This window comes from Erinaceus europaeus, chromosome 2, assembly GCF_950295315.1.
Source record: "Erinaceus europaeus chromosome 2, mEriEur2.1, whole genome shotgun sequence".
Classification (NCBI taxonomy): domain Eukaryota; kingdom Metazoa; phylum Chordata; class Mammalia; order Eulipotyphla; family Erinaceidae; genus Erinaceus; species Erinaceus europaeus.
Genome location: NC_080163.1, coordinates 42,010,040 through 42,026,134, shown reverse-complemented (window position 1 = coordinate 42,026,134; position 16,095 = coordinate 42,010,040). Strand labels below are relative to the sequence as shown.

General features: G+C 40.2%; 1 protein-coding gene across 8 annotated transcripts in view; it reads left to right on the top strand.

Moving 5' to 3' along the window:
- Positions 1–16,095, top strand: part of KLHL3 (kelch like family member 3) — a 152,138-nt gene that overhangs the window by 90,311 nt on the left and 45,732 nt on the right. For 7 of the 8 annotated variants that reach the window (XM_016185783.2, XM_060178485.1, XM_016185784.2 and 4 more), the window contains one exon: positions 10,128–10,237. In XM_016185783.2, the coding sequence (XP_016041269.1) occupies positions 10,128–10,237 (110 nt within the window). The remainder of the gene's footprint in view (positions 1–10,127; positions 10,238–16,095) is intronic. The other variant, XM_060178510.1, reaches the window with a different exon arrangement.

Below are 16,095 nucleotides of genomic sequence, written 5' to 3'. Positions count from 1 at the left end.
AAGGACCCGGTCCTCACCTGCAGGGGGAAAGCTTTGCGAGTGGTGAAGCAGTGCTGTAGGGGGTCTCTGTCTCTCTTCCTCTCTATCAAGCCCTTCCCTTTTGATTTCTAGCTGTCTCTATCCAATAAATAAAGATAATAATAAAAAATAAGAGATTTAAAAAAGAAATTGATATTGCTCTCTAAAAAAAAAGTAACTTTTTTGTGAGGGACTAAGTTTTTTTTTTATCATTTTGGTCCCTGATGGGGGCCTCTTCACCATCCCTCCTCAGCTTGGCTACAGTTCTGAAAGGTGCTCAGTTTCAAGCAGCTTTACTTCAAAATCAAGACTGTACCAGCTGGTCTCTTGGGAAGAGGCTCTTTGCTCTCAAAAGCCTAGTTCTGATGGAATCACCAGCTTCCACTTTGTTGCCATATGCATCCTCAGCAGCCCCTGGTTCCAGCCCTTGATGACCTGGCCTGTGCCCAGGTTGTTAAAAAAACGCTTTCATTTCCCAACTTCCCTTTGATGGGATAGTGGTCCACTTGCTTCTTGACCCTAATCCACATCTTCCCCTTGTTCCTGACACCCACAGCCATGGACAGAGCACTTAGGCAGACAGATAGCACTTTTTTCACTTTTTTTTTTTTTTTACTCAAGCACTGCTCAGTTCTTGTTTATAGTGATGCAGAGAACTGAACCTAAGACTTTGGAGCCTCAGACATCAGAGTCTCTTTGCATAATGATTATTCTATTTACCTCCTTGGATAGGCACTAAGTTGGACCTTATTTGGGGGGACTGATTACTCCCCTCAGGGTAGCTTTCTTTTTTAAAAAAAGATCAGTTTTTGCTATTGCAGTTCCCACTGGTGGGGGTTTAGGACCCAGAACTCTGGGGTGGGAGTGATGTGGAATTATTTCCTTCATATCTTATAAGTTTGTAAATCACCAATAAAAATAAAATAAATCAGTTTCTATCATCTGAGATGTCTTCAGCCCTTGGTGCAGACATTGAGGGATGGATACAGTGTGATTTGGGGCATCACATCTTTCCACACAGCTGCCTGCTTGGTTTCCTGTTTGGACCAGGCCTGCCTCTTCCTGCTTTAGCAATTCCCTCCTGCTGCCTGCAGATGTAGTTTTCCCCTAGGGGTATGCCCCCAGATTTTTGTTATCAAATATGTCATTCTGGTGATGGGGGGAGGGTGGGTCTGACTCTTCCAGTTAATAGTATTCGTGTCAGAGTCCTGCTGGGTGGCTAGTGAACCCTGGTCTTTTGTATTGACTCTTAGACCTCATTATTGTTTTTCTCCGAGACTGTTTAATCTTTAACCTCAGAGGCCAAGACCAGGTTTATGGGCATGTTGCTGTTTGGTAATTGGACAGTCATGCACTGGGCCATCAGCAGAGCTGATTGGAAGGGATGTTAATAGGACCTCATAATGAAATGGCAATTAAAATTCTTTGGATATGCTGTTTACATCAGCCTGCCAAAACTGAGCTAAAACCCTCCAGCCATGGGATGGAAAAGCCTTTGGATTTCACGTGTTCATGGGAAGAAATGCCTCCCCTCCTTTTTGATTGGTTGAGTCATTTGAGATCATGGAATGAAGTGATTAGACTAAGGGCAGCACAAAAGCCTGGACAAAGCACTTAAAAAAAAAGCATGAGTTTCTGACTCAGTGAAGATTGTTTTTGTGAAATTGTTGCCTTTAAATTGTCATCATAAATTGATGATGGTGGTGGTGGTCGGGGTAAGAATTGTGCCTTTTCTGAACACTTGCAAGATGCTAGGCATGGAGCTATACAATTCTTAGCTGCTATCTCATTTTGACCACTTATAAGAGATAGTTATTATTATAAGAGATAGTTATTATTATTATTTTTTACAATGTATGCATGAAAAACTGGAATTCTAGAGAGGTTTAATAACTTACCCAAGGTCACATTAATTTAAGTGGCAATGCCAGGGCTCCTGAAGAGGTTACCTGACTGTAGCACCTGCACTCTGAGCCTCCTACTCTTCATATCCATCCAACCCAGTACAACCTCTCTGTCTACGGTGGCTGATTTACTCCTCTTCCTTTGATTTTCTGCTTCTAACTTGAAGGGGCCAAATTAAGCAATAGTGCAGACCTAGCTTTTGTTGCTAGCAGCTCTCTTTCTTTAGGAAATATCCATAGCTCCTTCCATTTTCTGGGTAGCAGGGAACTCTGGTATTAAGTTATATCATTGATAATTGAACAGGTTTTTTTTTCTTGCCTCCAGGCTTATTGCTGGGGCTCTATGCCTATACTACGAATACACTGCTTCTGGTGGCCATTTTTCCCGTTGTTGTTATTGGACAAGACAGAGAGAAATTGAGAGAGAAAGGGAAGATAGGGATGGGGAGAGAAAGACACCTGCAGACCTGCTTCACTGCTTGTGAAGCAACCCTCTTGCAGGTGGGGAGAGGGGCTTGAACCGGGATCGTTGAGCAGGTCCTTGTGCTTTGTACTTTGTGCGCTTAAACCAGTGTGCTACTGCCCAGCCCCCAATAACTGAACAGTTCTGATATAGCCCATGTGCTGTATTGGGGGGGGGGTGGTGGAGGGAGAGGGAAAAGTAGGGACAATTTATTTCTAGAGTTAAGTCAGTTTGGAAAGAAAGTTCATAGATCACCCTCCCCAGGAAAGGTGGCTGTAGTAATATTAAAGTTTGAGCACTGGGGTCATGACCTTTTTGTGAAGAAAGAAGTCAAGGTAAGTCTTTCTTACTTCCCTGTGGGAGTTGAGTTTCCTTCTAAGAGCAGGAAAACTGTGGGTCTTGAAAGCTAAATATTGACTTAAGAAAGTTTACCTCTGCTCTCCAAAAATAGAGTAATAGGGGTCAGGAGAGAAAGCAGGTAGGGTTGGAGAGAGACTTAAAATAAAAATAAAATTAGATATTTTAAAAATAGCAATATTTCATTAAAAGAAAAATGTTTTGAAAGAATTTCTGTTTCATTTGTGTGTTCACATGTGCCAGTCAGTTTTTCTTGTAGTGTGTGTGACCCGTGATTCCAGAAATACTCACATTTGTTCACTGGGGCAGCTGTCCCTGGTCATAAAGGATTTTATTGCATCACTGCAGGTCAAAGAAGTTATATATGGGGGGTCAAGTGGTAGTGCACTGGGTTAAGCACACATAGTGCGAACTTGCAAGGACTGGCAGAAGGATCTCGGTTCTAGCCCCTGGCTAATCACCTTGCAGGGGGTCTCTTGACAGGCAGTGAAGCAGATCTACAGGTGTCTATCTTTCTCTCCTTCTCTCTGTCTTCCTCTCTTTTCTCAATTTGTCTCTGTTCCATCCAACAGCAATAGAAGCAGCAACAACAACACCAACAATGGAAAAAAGATGGCCGCCAGGAGCAGTGGATTCATAGTGCAGGCACTGAGTTCCACTTCTTCTTCTTCTAGTGTTTGCCCTTCTTCCGTAGCCAGTTAATGGCTTTGAAAGTGACTGGGATCCATGTGGATTCAGTCGGCTAGGAAGGATCATCAGTTTCCCCAATGAATGGGTACTCACGGGATGCACCACAGGAAGGTCGATCCAATGCATCCCCTGAGTTCCACTGATAGCCCTGGAGGCAAAAAAAAAGTTATATATGGGTTATCAGTTTCATTTGTTGTGGGATTATAGTTTAAATGAACCCGATCAAAGTCCTAGGCTTATTTTCTCCTTCAAAATGTTAGAAATTCTTTTTTTTCTAGATCTTGCATTCAAATGAAACCCTGATATTATACAATATATTACTATTCATTCTGTTTGAATATGAAACTAAAATTCATTAAAAAATGAAGATACTCATAAAAGGGTCTAGGTGGTGGTGCACTCTGTAGAGCATACATGCTACTATGTTCATGGACCTAGGTTCAAGCCTCTGGTCCTCTTCTTAAGGTAGGAAGCATCTTGAATGGTGGAGCAATGCTGCAAGTATCTCTCTTCTCTCCCCTTCTCAGAATCTATGTAGTTAAGGAAAAAAAACCCACTGGGGGCTTGATGGAGTTGTCTAAATCCCAGTGATAACCATGGTAGCAGTAAACAAACAAACAAACTAATAAGACTTATTATTCAGGAAGTTTTGGTTTTAGAATGTTGTTATCTATTTGCTACTATGTGATCTGAAGACTGTAAACATTATAAGCTTCCATTTTTTCCATCAGTTAAGTGGGGATATTGATACTCCTCTCAGCAGCATTTTGAGAGAGGACACTATATACATACATATATATGATGCCCAGCACAATGTTAACTATTATCAGGAAATTCCTTCAGTTTTCTCCAGCCATACTGAATAAAAAGTAAATGGTTACTATTCAGTGGAAATGCACAGAAATAAAAAATGCACATCTCAGTATATTTCAGTAAAAACTGGCATACTTCTATGACCAGTACCTTGGGGTTTTTCTTGTTCTTGCTCTAGTCAGTGAGCTATCCCTCCATTGGATTCCTCTTTTTTGTTTTTAAACAGTCATTCATTCATTTTGAGAAAGAGAATGAGAGAGAACCAGAGCACTACTCATCTCTGTCATAAAGTAGTGTCAGGAATTAAACCTGTGGTCTTTGGAACCTTAGGCATGACAAATTGGTGCTCTAGTAGACTTAACTGTCTGTCCAGCTTTGAGTTCTTTATGTATATAACATTGAATTTTATTTTTCAATGATCGTGTAAACTTAAAAAGAAGTCAAAGGTGTGCAATTCTGGTGGAAATTTTATTTCCCTTCTGAATTCATTCTCTGCTCTCTACCCTTCTTGATCCTACTTTGTATCCAAAAAGACCTGTTTGAATTATACAAACCAAAATTCCTTGCTTTTACACTGGCTTCTGGTTAAGATTAGGCCAATAGCAGGGAAGGGGAGGGCAGTGGGAAGTGCAAGGAAAGTGAGTCATTTTCCTAACTCCATTACCTCCTAGACTCACCTCTGCTTTCTTAAAAAGACTCAACTCAGCCCTCAGAATGTTTCCTTGGGAATATGTCAATCAACTTCATATTGTTTTGACATTAGAAAGATATGTGTGTTTTCTTTGGTGAGGAAAGGATTTGAACTTATCTGTGTACCCCACCCTCCAGATAAATAGGAACAGACCCATTCTGTGTCTTAGAGAATTTGGAACATAAATGGTGTATGCTACTTGTAATAAAGCCTAGTTAATTAGAACTTTTTCTTTTTTTTTTTTTTTTGCCTCCAGGGTTATTGCTGGTGCTCAGTGCCTGCACCATGAATCCACTGCTTCTGGAGGCCATTTTTCTCCCTTTCGTTGCCCTTGTTGTTGTAGCCTTGTTGTGCTTATTATTGTTGTTGTTGATGTTGTTCGTTGTTGGATAGGACAGAGAGAAATGGGGAGGGGAGGGGAAGACAAAGGGGGGAGAGAAAGATAGACACCTGCAGACCTGCTTCACCGCCTGTGAATCGACTCCCTTGCAGGTGGGGAGCTGGGGGCTTGAACTGGCCGGATCCTTGCGCTTTGCGCCACGTGAGCTTAACCTGCTGCTACTGCCCAACCCCCTTAATTAGAACTTTTAATTGATTTTTAGAACTCTTAATTGATTGATATTTTTCCTATGCCTCATTCCTCTATAAGGAAAGATAGATAGATAGATAGATAGATAGATAAGATTTATTATTGTAGAATTCCCCAATTCAAGGGGCTAGCTCATATTCAGTAGGTAAATCTTCTTCCAGTTCTTACCTGACCCCTAGGATTTAGCTTTGCCTGCCTCCTCATGTGTCTCCTAGCTCACGGCACAGTTTTCCTTACTTAGTGCATGCTCACTAACCATTGCTTAGCTGAATGGAGACACACCCTAGGTTCAGTTACATGGAACTATTGTTTCTGTCCAGATGGACTTCAGATTTTGCTGATTGCACTCGTGCAGTCATGGCCCCAAGAACTTTGGGTTGCAGTTATGGGCGCCTTGTCTTACCCATCTTACAAGCCCATAGGCTCCTTGCAGGCATTAACTCTTTCTTTATTTTGAAGAAATAATGCATGTAGCATCACAATAATGCATTCACATTAACAGTTAATAAGCTTTTACACAATGGTCTCTGTAAATGTGAATGGCATATACTTGCTTATTTCATGCCCACACATTACTATAGATAAGTGTCATTATTAGCCTTATTTAGTAGATGAAAAAACTGCAGACTTAAGAAACTGAATAATCTATATCTCTTGAAATTTTATTAAAAGTTGAACTCAGTGGAATTAAAATGTGTCTCAACTACTAAATGATTTAATTCTTATGTGGAGTATAAAGAATTGAAACACCTGAAATTGGAAAAAAAACATAAGTAGACAGACTCTAACATTTGTAAGAACTATAGTGGTGGGCACAGGAGTTTGGTGGTGGATATGGTGTGGAGCTAAGAAAGAAGGAACCTAGAGTCCAATATTTCAGTGCCTCTGAAGGTGAAAAATGGAGCTGGTGACTGCTTTCTGCTTTGATTGATCTGTGAGAATTTCAGGTTTGCTCACTAGTCTCCCCAAAAATACACATCACTATACTTTGATTTTCTTCCTTTTCAAAAATCAAAATGGTTTACATTAGTCTCAGGAGCTGTGAAAACATACTTTTACAGCCTACCATTTTGTTCTTCTACCTCATGCTGTTATCTTCTCTCTTTTACCTCCTCCCAGTATCTGGTTTTTGGGTCACAGATAAAGGCAGGAAGGCTAAGGTGTTAACTCTGTTTTGCCTGACTCTTTCTGAGCTCAACTTTGTCTGGCTCACAGAGCCTCCATGACCTGTATACCTGTTTTGGTTTAGTGACTATTCCTATTCCAAGCTATTTCTTGGGTGTTAGCAATAGATGAGTGACTTCTGTTTGGAATGAAAAGGATATGTAGTGAGATCATTCTGTATTTCTCTCTCTCTCTCTCTCTCTCTCTCTTGCCTTTTCTCATGTAACATGGTATCTTCAAGTTCCATCCAAGATGATGCAAAAGAGATGATACTGTCATTTTTAACAGCTGAGTTATCTATAACTTACAATCTTTTTAGCCACTCAGTTGGACATCTGGGTTGCTTCCTGGTTTGGGCTATTACAAATTGTGCTGTAGACATAGGTATGAATAGGACTCTTCTTATAAGTGTTTTTTATTTCCTTTGGGTAAACCCCTAGAAGAGAAATTGTTGTGTCATAGGGTAGGTTCATTTCTAGTGTTATGAGAATTCCTGAGTTTCAGGAAGGACAAGGTTGAATTGTGACCTCAGTGATTTCATTAGGCCTGTGAGGAGTGTGTGGGGAGCCCTCTCTGACATATGAATTTTTTTAAATAATTTGATCATTAAGCATAAAGTATCAACATTTTGGAATTCTGGATGAAGGGTATATGTAAGTTCTTTGGATCGGAAATTATTTCATTATAGGAAATTAAAATGATTTTTGCACAATATATTTAAATGTCAGGTTTCTAGTCCTTTTTTAATTTTTTAAAATTTATTTTCCCTTTTGTTGTCCTTGTTGTTTTATTTTTGTTGTTGTTGATGTTATTGTTGTTGGATAGGACAGAGAGAAATGGAGAGTCCCCACTCAGAAAGGGTGAGAGAAAGATAGACACCTGCAGACCTGCTTCAATGCCTGTGAATCGACTCCCCTGCAGGTGGGGAGCTGGGGCTTGAAATGGGATCCTTATACCAGTCCTTGCGCTTCTTGTGCTTCGTCCCATGTGCATTTAACCTGCTGTGCTACCGCCTTTTTTTTTTTTTTTTTTTTTAGATTTTTATCATGGAGGGTAGCATTAGTGGTTTATATAGCACAGTTGTGGATACTATTCCTCATCTTCCTGTAATAGGTGTCTCCCAAATATTTTCACCCTCAACTTCACTGCTTTTCCATTGTCCACCATCATGTATCAGGACCTTAAAGTCTCCTCCCTGCCCCACCCCCCCAATACATTTCCTTCTTTCCTTCTCTAGAGTCCTTTGCTTTGGTACAATACACCAAACCCAGTCCGAATTTTACTTTGTGTTTCCTCTTTTGTCCTTGTTTCTTAAGTTCTAGCTATGAGCAAGATGAATGTGAAAGATTAGCATGCTCCAATTTTTTTTTTTCATCATGTAGCTGTGTCTCCCAGGGATGGAGGCTCTCTGAATTTCACAGTAGGAGTCAGCCAGGTCAAATGGATGTAATCTTCAGTGAGATCTGGGGCATTTAACTTCCTAGAATCATCTCACAAGCTCTTATGCCAGAAAGTGGCACTGAAGAGGGAAGGGGAGAGGCCTAATACTTTTAAAAAATTTTTATAATTTTTTTTAATAAAATGGAAACACTGACAAGACAATAGGATGAGAGGGATACAGTTCCACACAGTTCTCACCACCAGAACTCCATATCTCATCCATTCCCCTGAAAGCTTTCCTTTTCTTTATCTCTCTGGGACAATGGACCCAGGATCATTATGGAGTACAGAAGGTGGAAGGTCTGGCTTCTGTAATTGCTTCCCTGCTGAACATGGGCGTTTACAGGTCGATCCATACTCCCAGCCTGTCTCTCCTTCCCTAGTGGGGCAGAGCTCTGGGGAAGCAGGGCTCCAGGACACATTGGTGGGGTTGTCTGACCAGGAAAGTCTGGTTGGCATCATGGTAGCATCTGGAACCTGGTGGCTGAAAAAGGCCTGATTCTTTTTTTTTTTTGCCTCCAAGGTTATTGCTGGGGCACAGTGCCTGCACCATGAATCCACTGCTCCTGGAAGCCATTTTTTTCCCCTTTGTGTTGCCCTTGTTGTTGTAGCCTTATTGTGGTTATTATTGTTTTGTTGGTGTCATTCGCTATTGGATAGGACAGAGAGAAATGGGGAGAGGAGGGGAAGACAGAGAGGGGGAGAGAAAGATAGACACCTGCAGATCTGCCTCACCGCCTGTGAAGCAACTCCCCTGCAGGTGGGGAGCCAAGGGCTCGAACCTGGATCCTTATGCAAGTCCTTGCGCTTTGTGCCATGTGTGCTTAATACGCTGTGCTACCGCCTGACCCCCAAAAGGCCTGATTCTTAAAGGTCAAGGATCACAGATGCTTCTTAGGATGATGGTGCAGGCTTATGAGGGAATTAGGAAAGGATCATGTTCTCAGGCAAAAACTAAAGCATTTTGTGATCATTAGAGTCTGCTGCATGATGAATTATCAACTTGTGTTCTAGCTTACCTCAAAAAATTTGAATAGTCTTCTTTCTTTCTCTTTCTTTCTTTCTTTCTTTCTTTCTTTCTTTCTTTCTTTCTTTCTTTCTTTCTTCCTTCCTTCCTTCCTTCCTTCCTTCCTTTCTTCTTTCTTTCTTTCTTTCTTTGTTTGTTTCTTTCTTTCTTTCTTCCTTTCTTTCTCCTGAAATAAATGATCTCACTGATATTTTATTGCATCCATAATAACACGTTGGTGATCTAGGCGAATGTCAGGGTAGAAATTATCCCTGATATCTCTCTTCTGTGAACCTCACACCTGTGGATTTTGTCTTGTTCTAGTTGTTCCTATATTTCCCTCCATCTTACAGGTTCAACTATCTATCTTATTCTACACTATCTATCTTATTCTCCATCTAGGTTAATGCTTAGTTGGGCCTCATTGTGAACCAGAGATGTGCTATAGTAGGCTTGACTTTGGATAAATAGAGTGACCATTTCCACCATCCTTCTAATGTTTACTTACTGTAGTACCCCTAGCCACATAGCATCTCTGACCCACTTTCGTTTGGCTGAGTGTAACAGGGACACCATCTGCAACTCTGCCAGTTTGTGCCTTGAGAGGAAATGAGCTCTATTAAATATGAAGGTCCCACTGAGGCTTTTCTACAATGCCATTATTAATCTCATAGAGCATGGGAAAAATATAACCTCATGTCTCTCTGCCCCATTTTAATCTGTGTCAATGTTCAGGACAGAGAATCACATAGAAAGATGCCTTCAATGCTGAATTCAAAGGTTAGTTTCCCTCCAGCTAGGATGTCCTTTTTTTTTTTTTTTTTTCTGCCTCTCTCCCTGTTCTTCTTCCTCCCCAACAAAACTCCCAGGATTCCATTCTGAATTCACAGATTGTGATGACTTTGTCCTATGGAAGGGAACGAATATGTTATAATTTTGTTTTATGAACTTATGTGTGTGTGTGCTTTGTTTTTGTTTTTGTTTTTGAACAGAGCAGCACTTTCCAGAGGTGATGCTGGGGGAAGAATTTCTTAGCCTAAGTCTGGACCAGGTGTGCAGTTTGATATCCAGTGACAAGCTGACTGTTTCTTCAGAAGAGAAGGTATGGCATTGACCCTTTAGTTAAACTGGAGCCTCACTTGGGAGATGGTCATAGGGGAGAATTGTGGTTCAGAGAGACATGGTTCTGTGATGTTTACTTGGGTGTATAGCCTTGAGAAGTCACTGGATTCTAAACCTCATTTATTTATATGTAAAATGTGCATTCTAACAATTCTTCCCTTGTGGAGTTGTTATTTGAGATAACAAGCATAAAATACTAAGTACAGTATTTGGGAAGTGGCCAATAATTGGCACTTGTTAGTGTAATAGCCACAATCCTCTGTTTTGAGATCCCATTTGCAATAGTTATAATGTCAGTTTTGCCATTGATAATGTTTAATACTGAGTAAATTATACCTTAACTCTAAGCAAAGAAACATGACATGTACATGCTCTAAAAGTTGTCTATAGTAGCTACCATTAATTCATTTCCTTGTATGTGAATTGCTTTTTCTGAATAATAGTTTGGAGCATGAGTATTTTCACATTAGTGATATTTTACATCATATTTTTTTAGAAGTTACATATAACTGCAGTTATGTGATTTTTTTCAGAAAAATTGCTTCTCCTCCTGATCTTTTTTATACTTTTAATGTTGTTAGGATAACTTTGAGACTTATCAAAGAATAGTGAGGTTTAGCCTCATTTTCTCACCTGTGAAACCCATTGTTCTGTTTCCCCTTAATAGATCACATATTGCTGTAAGTTAAATAGCTGTATGCTTTTGACAATTTGATATTTATTATTTGAATTCTAGCCCTTAATTTTTGAGAATTCAGTGACCTATTCTAGGAAATTGGTACTTTCTATTCCCTTTAATTATATTGCACAATGGCAGGCGATCTCTTGAAAGCAAAATAATGTGTTCTTTCAATATTGCATTCCAGTGACATTTTGAGTATATCTGAAGTATAATCAGGAATCTTTATTTAAGCTAAATTTCGACTGTATTCACTGTTAGCATTTGCTGAAAACTCAGCTAGGTTGGTAATCAGATAACCTGTGTTAAGCTAAATCCACTTTTAAACAGCAGTACCAGCTATGTTATAACTTTCTTCCCTGCCTGAAGTTGAGTTATTTCAACATTATATAATATTAAAATAACATATAATTAATTTAGAGATATTAAAATGCAAAAGTACTGTGTATCCTGAAGGAGAGGAGATGTGGTTTTTGGTATGAATGTTTGTAAGTGGCAGTGGCTGATGACAGGCAGCTTTTTTATTGTGGATTTGAAAGTACAGGTTCTGCAGGCAGAAACTGAGTTCAAATTCTAACTTCACTCTGTAAACTAAGTGACTTTGGACAAGCTATTAATCTCTCACCAGACTGTAAGTATCACATATAGGGATTGTGTCTAATAATGATATTGGGTTTATAGGAACTACTTAAAAAAGTTGTTGAATGAAAGAAGATCACTAAGTTTAGTTTCCTTATCTATATGAGGGGTAATGATAGTATAGTATCAATCTCATAGAGTTGTTCTGAGGATGGAATTAAATAATACATGAAAATACTTAGCAAACAGGAAATATTTTGAGGAGGCCAGAGAAAAAGTTAACAAAAAGTTCCACCTGAACCCAACCAATCAGAGACGAGCAGGCCCTGAATATTGAGAAAGGAGAACAGCTGTTGACCCAAAACCAACTGCTCCTTGTTCCGCGTAAATATTTCCACCTGTACCCACCCTGTGATAACTATAAAAAGGTGGAATGAGAAATTATTGGGGTCGCAGACTCTCCCCTCTCCCCTTGCATAGAAGGGTGTTGGCAACTCAAGCTTAAGCTTGCTAATAAAGGCTCTTGCTATTGCATGTGATTCTGGTCTTCTTTGCATAAGATTGGGACTCGAACTTCTGGGCATAACATATTTGTTAATAAAAGGTATGATTGTTTTTTCTCTTATTGTTCCTACTACTATCTACTAATGTTATTACTATTGCGATCACTGTTACTATTCCTACTATTAATAGTGCTATTATTGTTAATTATTACTATCAGTACCATTATTGTTGCTTTTAGTAATACTATTCTGCTGCTTTTACTTTTATTACTACTGTTATTACTACGATTACAACCATGCCACCACTATAAATTTTACTACTAATAGTAATAACTACTGAGGCTTTTCTCAAGGAGAAGCTCTTTCCAGAGATCATATTTGCTGAGTGGTTGGTGTGACTGGAGCTCAGTACATATCAGGGATTGAGAAAGGTAATGCCCCTGGATCCCCAGAACCCTCAGGAAAAGGCCCTGTCTTGGTCTCTCCCAGCATTCAGAGACTGTTCTTCTTCCAACATGCTTTTGCCTATGCCCTGTGTCCTTGGAAGATGCTTAGTTATCTCTGTGTTACATTCATTGCCCCAGAGGTAGGTATTCAGCAGATAGTTCCCCAGGAACTATTCATTGCCCCAGGCAGGCTGGAGCTAACCTGTGCTTTGAACTAGATGAAATTATTTTGACATCTTCCCAGAAAATAAGAACAAATGTGAGTACTGGAAGTCAAAAGGGCATGCATCTTTGGTATTTTCTCTCCTGTTTTTCTTTCATGGTGTGATTATTGAAGAGCTTCTGTTACTGAGGAATGATAGCCATCTAGGAAGGAGTTGTGGTATCTCTAATTCCTTGCATAGGGCTTTTCTCATTCTTTCCGATCCTTACTCCCACTCCAAATAGAAGAAAGACCCAGAGTAGCAGACCCCTCCTGTTCTGTGATTCTTCTGCATGGGATGTGGTGTAGAGTCAGAGCTGAGCCTATGAACAGATAGATTTATTCTGTTTCCTTTTGAGACCCTCAGGTGGGTTCTCACTAAGGACAGTCTCAGTGATTCAGAGTCAGGGTAAATAACCCATTGGGACAAATACAATTGAGGAGAAAGAAAATGATCCCTAAGTTCTAGTTGAGGTTTGCCACTGAATTGGTGGCTACTGGACTTTTCTGAAGTTTTGCTTTCTTTGCTGGTAAGTATGTTTCTCAGGCATTCCTTGCCTTCTTAAGAATTACTACTGATATTTTTCAGAGTGAACATTAATGTGGAAAATAGCCAACATTTTATGTACAGATCAGGAAAAAAATACTTAAATCTCTTTAATAAATCAAGATTCATGCCAAGTTGGCATTATGACAACTAGAAGTTCTTTTTTTTTTGCATAATCTCATTTAATGTGTTACTGTCTACTAAAACTCTAAACAGGTCAAATTCTTATATCTCTTAGAAGTACTTGGCTTCTTGCCTCTCAGGATCATTAGAATTGTGAGTCCTTCTGTCTGAACTCCAAGCCTCTTTTGCCAGGGGTGTGTGTGGGATGTGGGCTGGAATTCTTGACCAGTGGGCTGAACATGAGTATTTGCCACCCAGGCATTATCCTAAGATTGAACTTACACACCCTGCTGCATTGGCTGAACAGTTGGCAGCCCTGACTTACTCTGAGGTCAGCAGTTAAAGTTACCAACTTTGTAACCTACAAATAATGCTCTGACCTGGACCCTGCCTCAGCTTGTTACTCTTTTCACTCTTCTCTATTAGAGAGTACAAGTCACTTAACAGCTGTGAGCAGAATTCCACAGCCCTGTGAGCAAAAACCTACCCAGACTGTCCATCATTCTCCAGGGACATTTCACACATCACTTAAATGATGCTTTTATTGAAGTAAGTTCACAGAGGCATGAACAAGTACAAAGTACACAGTTCACAAAGCAAAACACTCACACAACTAGCACCCAAATCAATAACTCTGAACACTTTTTCTCAGCTACTCTCTCCCACTCCAAGAAGCATAATTCCAATCTTTACTTTTTTTTAATCTTGACTTTTCTTGCTCTCTTTTCTTTTTCTTTCTTTCCCTTTCCCTTTCCCTTTCCCTTTCCCTTTCCTTTCCTTCCCTTCTCTTCTCTTCTCTTCTCTTCTCTTCTCTTCTCTTCTCTTCTCTTCTCTTCTTTCCTTTCCCCTCCCCTCCCCTCCCCTCCCCTCCCCTCCCCTCCTCTCCCCTTTCCCCTTCCCCTTCCCCTTCCCCTTCCCCTTCCCCTTCCCCTTCCCCTTCCCCTTCCCCTTTCCTTTTTTTTCTTTCCTTTTATTTTCTTTACCAGAGCACTGCTCAGGTCTGGTTTATGGTGGTGCAGGAGATTAAACCTGGGACTTCAGAGCCTCAGGCATGAGAATCTTTTTGCATAACCATTATACTGTCTTATCCCTGCTGGGCTAGCTTCATGGGCGGGAGAGAGACTCTGGGACTCTTGGAGCTGGAAGGCAATCCCAAGTGTGTTCAAACAGTGAGCAGCTGTATATATACTCACCAAGTAGGGTGGAAACAGGATGTGATGTAGAGAGGGTGGAGCAAAAAGAGAATGGTGGAAATCAGGGTGTGTCTAGGAGAGGGGGCGGAGCAAAAAGGGAGTATGAACCAATGGGGATTAAACCAATGCCCTGCAGGCAGGGCAGTTCTAGTGGTTATGTAAATAGACCACAGAGTTAAGCAGGGGGAAGCTGGCGTACTGCCCAACATATCCCCACCTTGACTTTTTGTAAACCAGTTTTGACAGTTTCTGAATTTTTTAAGAATTATTATTTTTATTTAATATTTACTTATTTATTTATTCCCTTTTGTTGCCCTTGTTGTTTTACTGTTGTAGTTATTATTGTTGTTATTTATGTCATCATTGTTGGATAGGACAGAAAGAAATGGAGAGAGGGGGACAGAAAGAGAGACATCTGCAGACCTGCTTCACCACTTGTGAAGGAGCTCCCCTGCAGGTGGGGAGCGAAGGGCTCCAACTGATATCCTTATGCCAGTCCTTGTGCTTTGTGCCACCTGCGCTTAACCTGCTGTGCTACCGCCCAACCCCTAGTTTCTGATTTTTTTGTAAGTGCAGTAGTGATGTGTGTGTGTGTGTGTGTGTGTGTGTGCGTGTGTACGTATGTACATGTGCACATGCACTTTTGTGTCTGACTTCTTTTGTCCAGCATACTGTTCAGTATATCATCGAGTATGTCTTCCAGGTCCCTGCTCTTTATTGCTGAACCCCCAATTCAGCTGAGAGACAGGTGAGTGATACTTAGGTATTATTTTTTGAGACCTTTTAGTTTGGTGCCAGGAAGAATGAAACCAGCCAACCATAGTGTGTGTGTGTGTGTGTGTGTGTGTATGTGTGTGTGTTTGTGTGTGTGTAGTTTCTTTAAAGATATCATTTATTTGAGAAGGAAAGATAACCAGAACATGACTCTGGCATATATGGTGTTGGCAATTGAATTTGGGACCTCATGCTTGCAATTTGGATATTCTACTCACTGTACAGCCTCCCAGGCTGCAAGTAGTACTTGCTTTTAGTCAACATTTATTTATTTATTTTTTTAAAACTACCCTGGAACATTTTATTTTAAGTTTTTGGGTGAGGAAGACCTCATGGAAAAGGGAGTATTTGAGCTAAAATTTGGATAATTAGAGTAGGGTTTTGAAAAGTTATCCAGGCTGAAGGAATTATAGGAATAAATCTGTGTGGGGGTTGGTGGTCACAGAATTTTGGTGGTAGGTGCAGGATGGATCTATATCCCTGCCATCTTATAATTTTGTGAAACATTATTAAGTCACTGATTTAAAAATGAAAAAAATAAACTGTAGGTATAAAGATTCAACTTGGAGGGAAATTAACCCACACAATGAGAATCAAGGGCCTTTGAGGGAAGAGTAGTAGGCTATGAGGTTAGAAATAGAGTAGAGGTTTGCAGATAGGGTTAAAGAAAGGGACTTTTCTTTCCTACGCCAGTGTTTAGCTTACTGTGTGCTTTAAAACTAGTGTTATGAAATGTGTATAGGTGCTTAGTTTAAGAAAAAAAAGGGGGCTCTCAGGTCAAATGCACTTAAT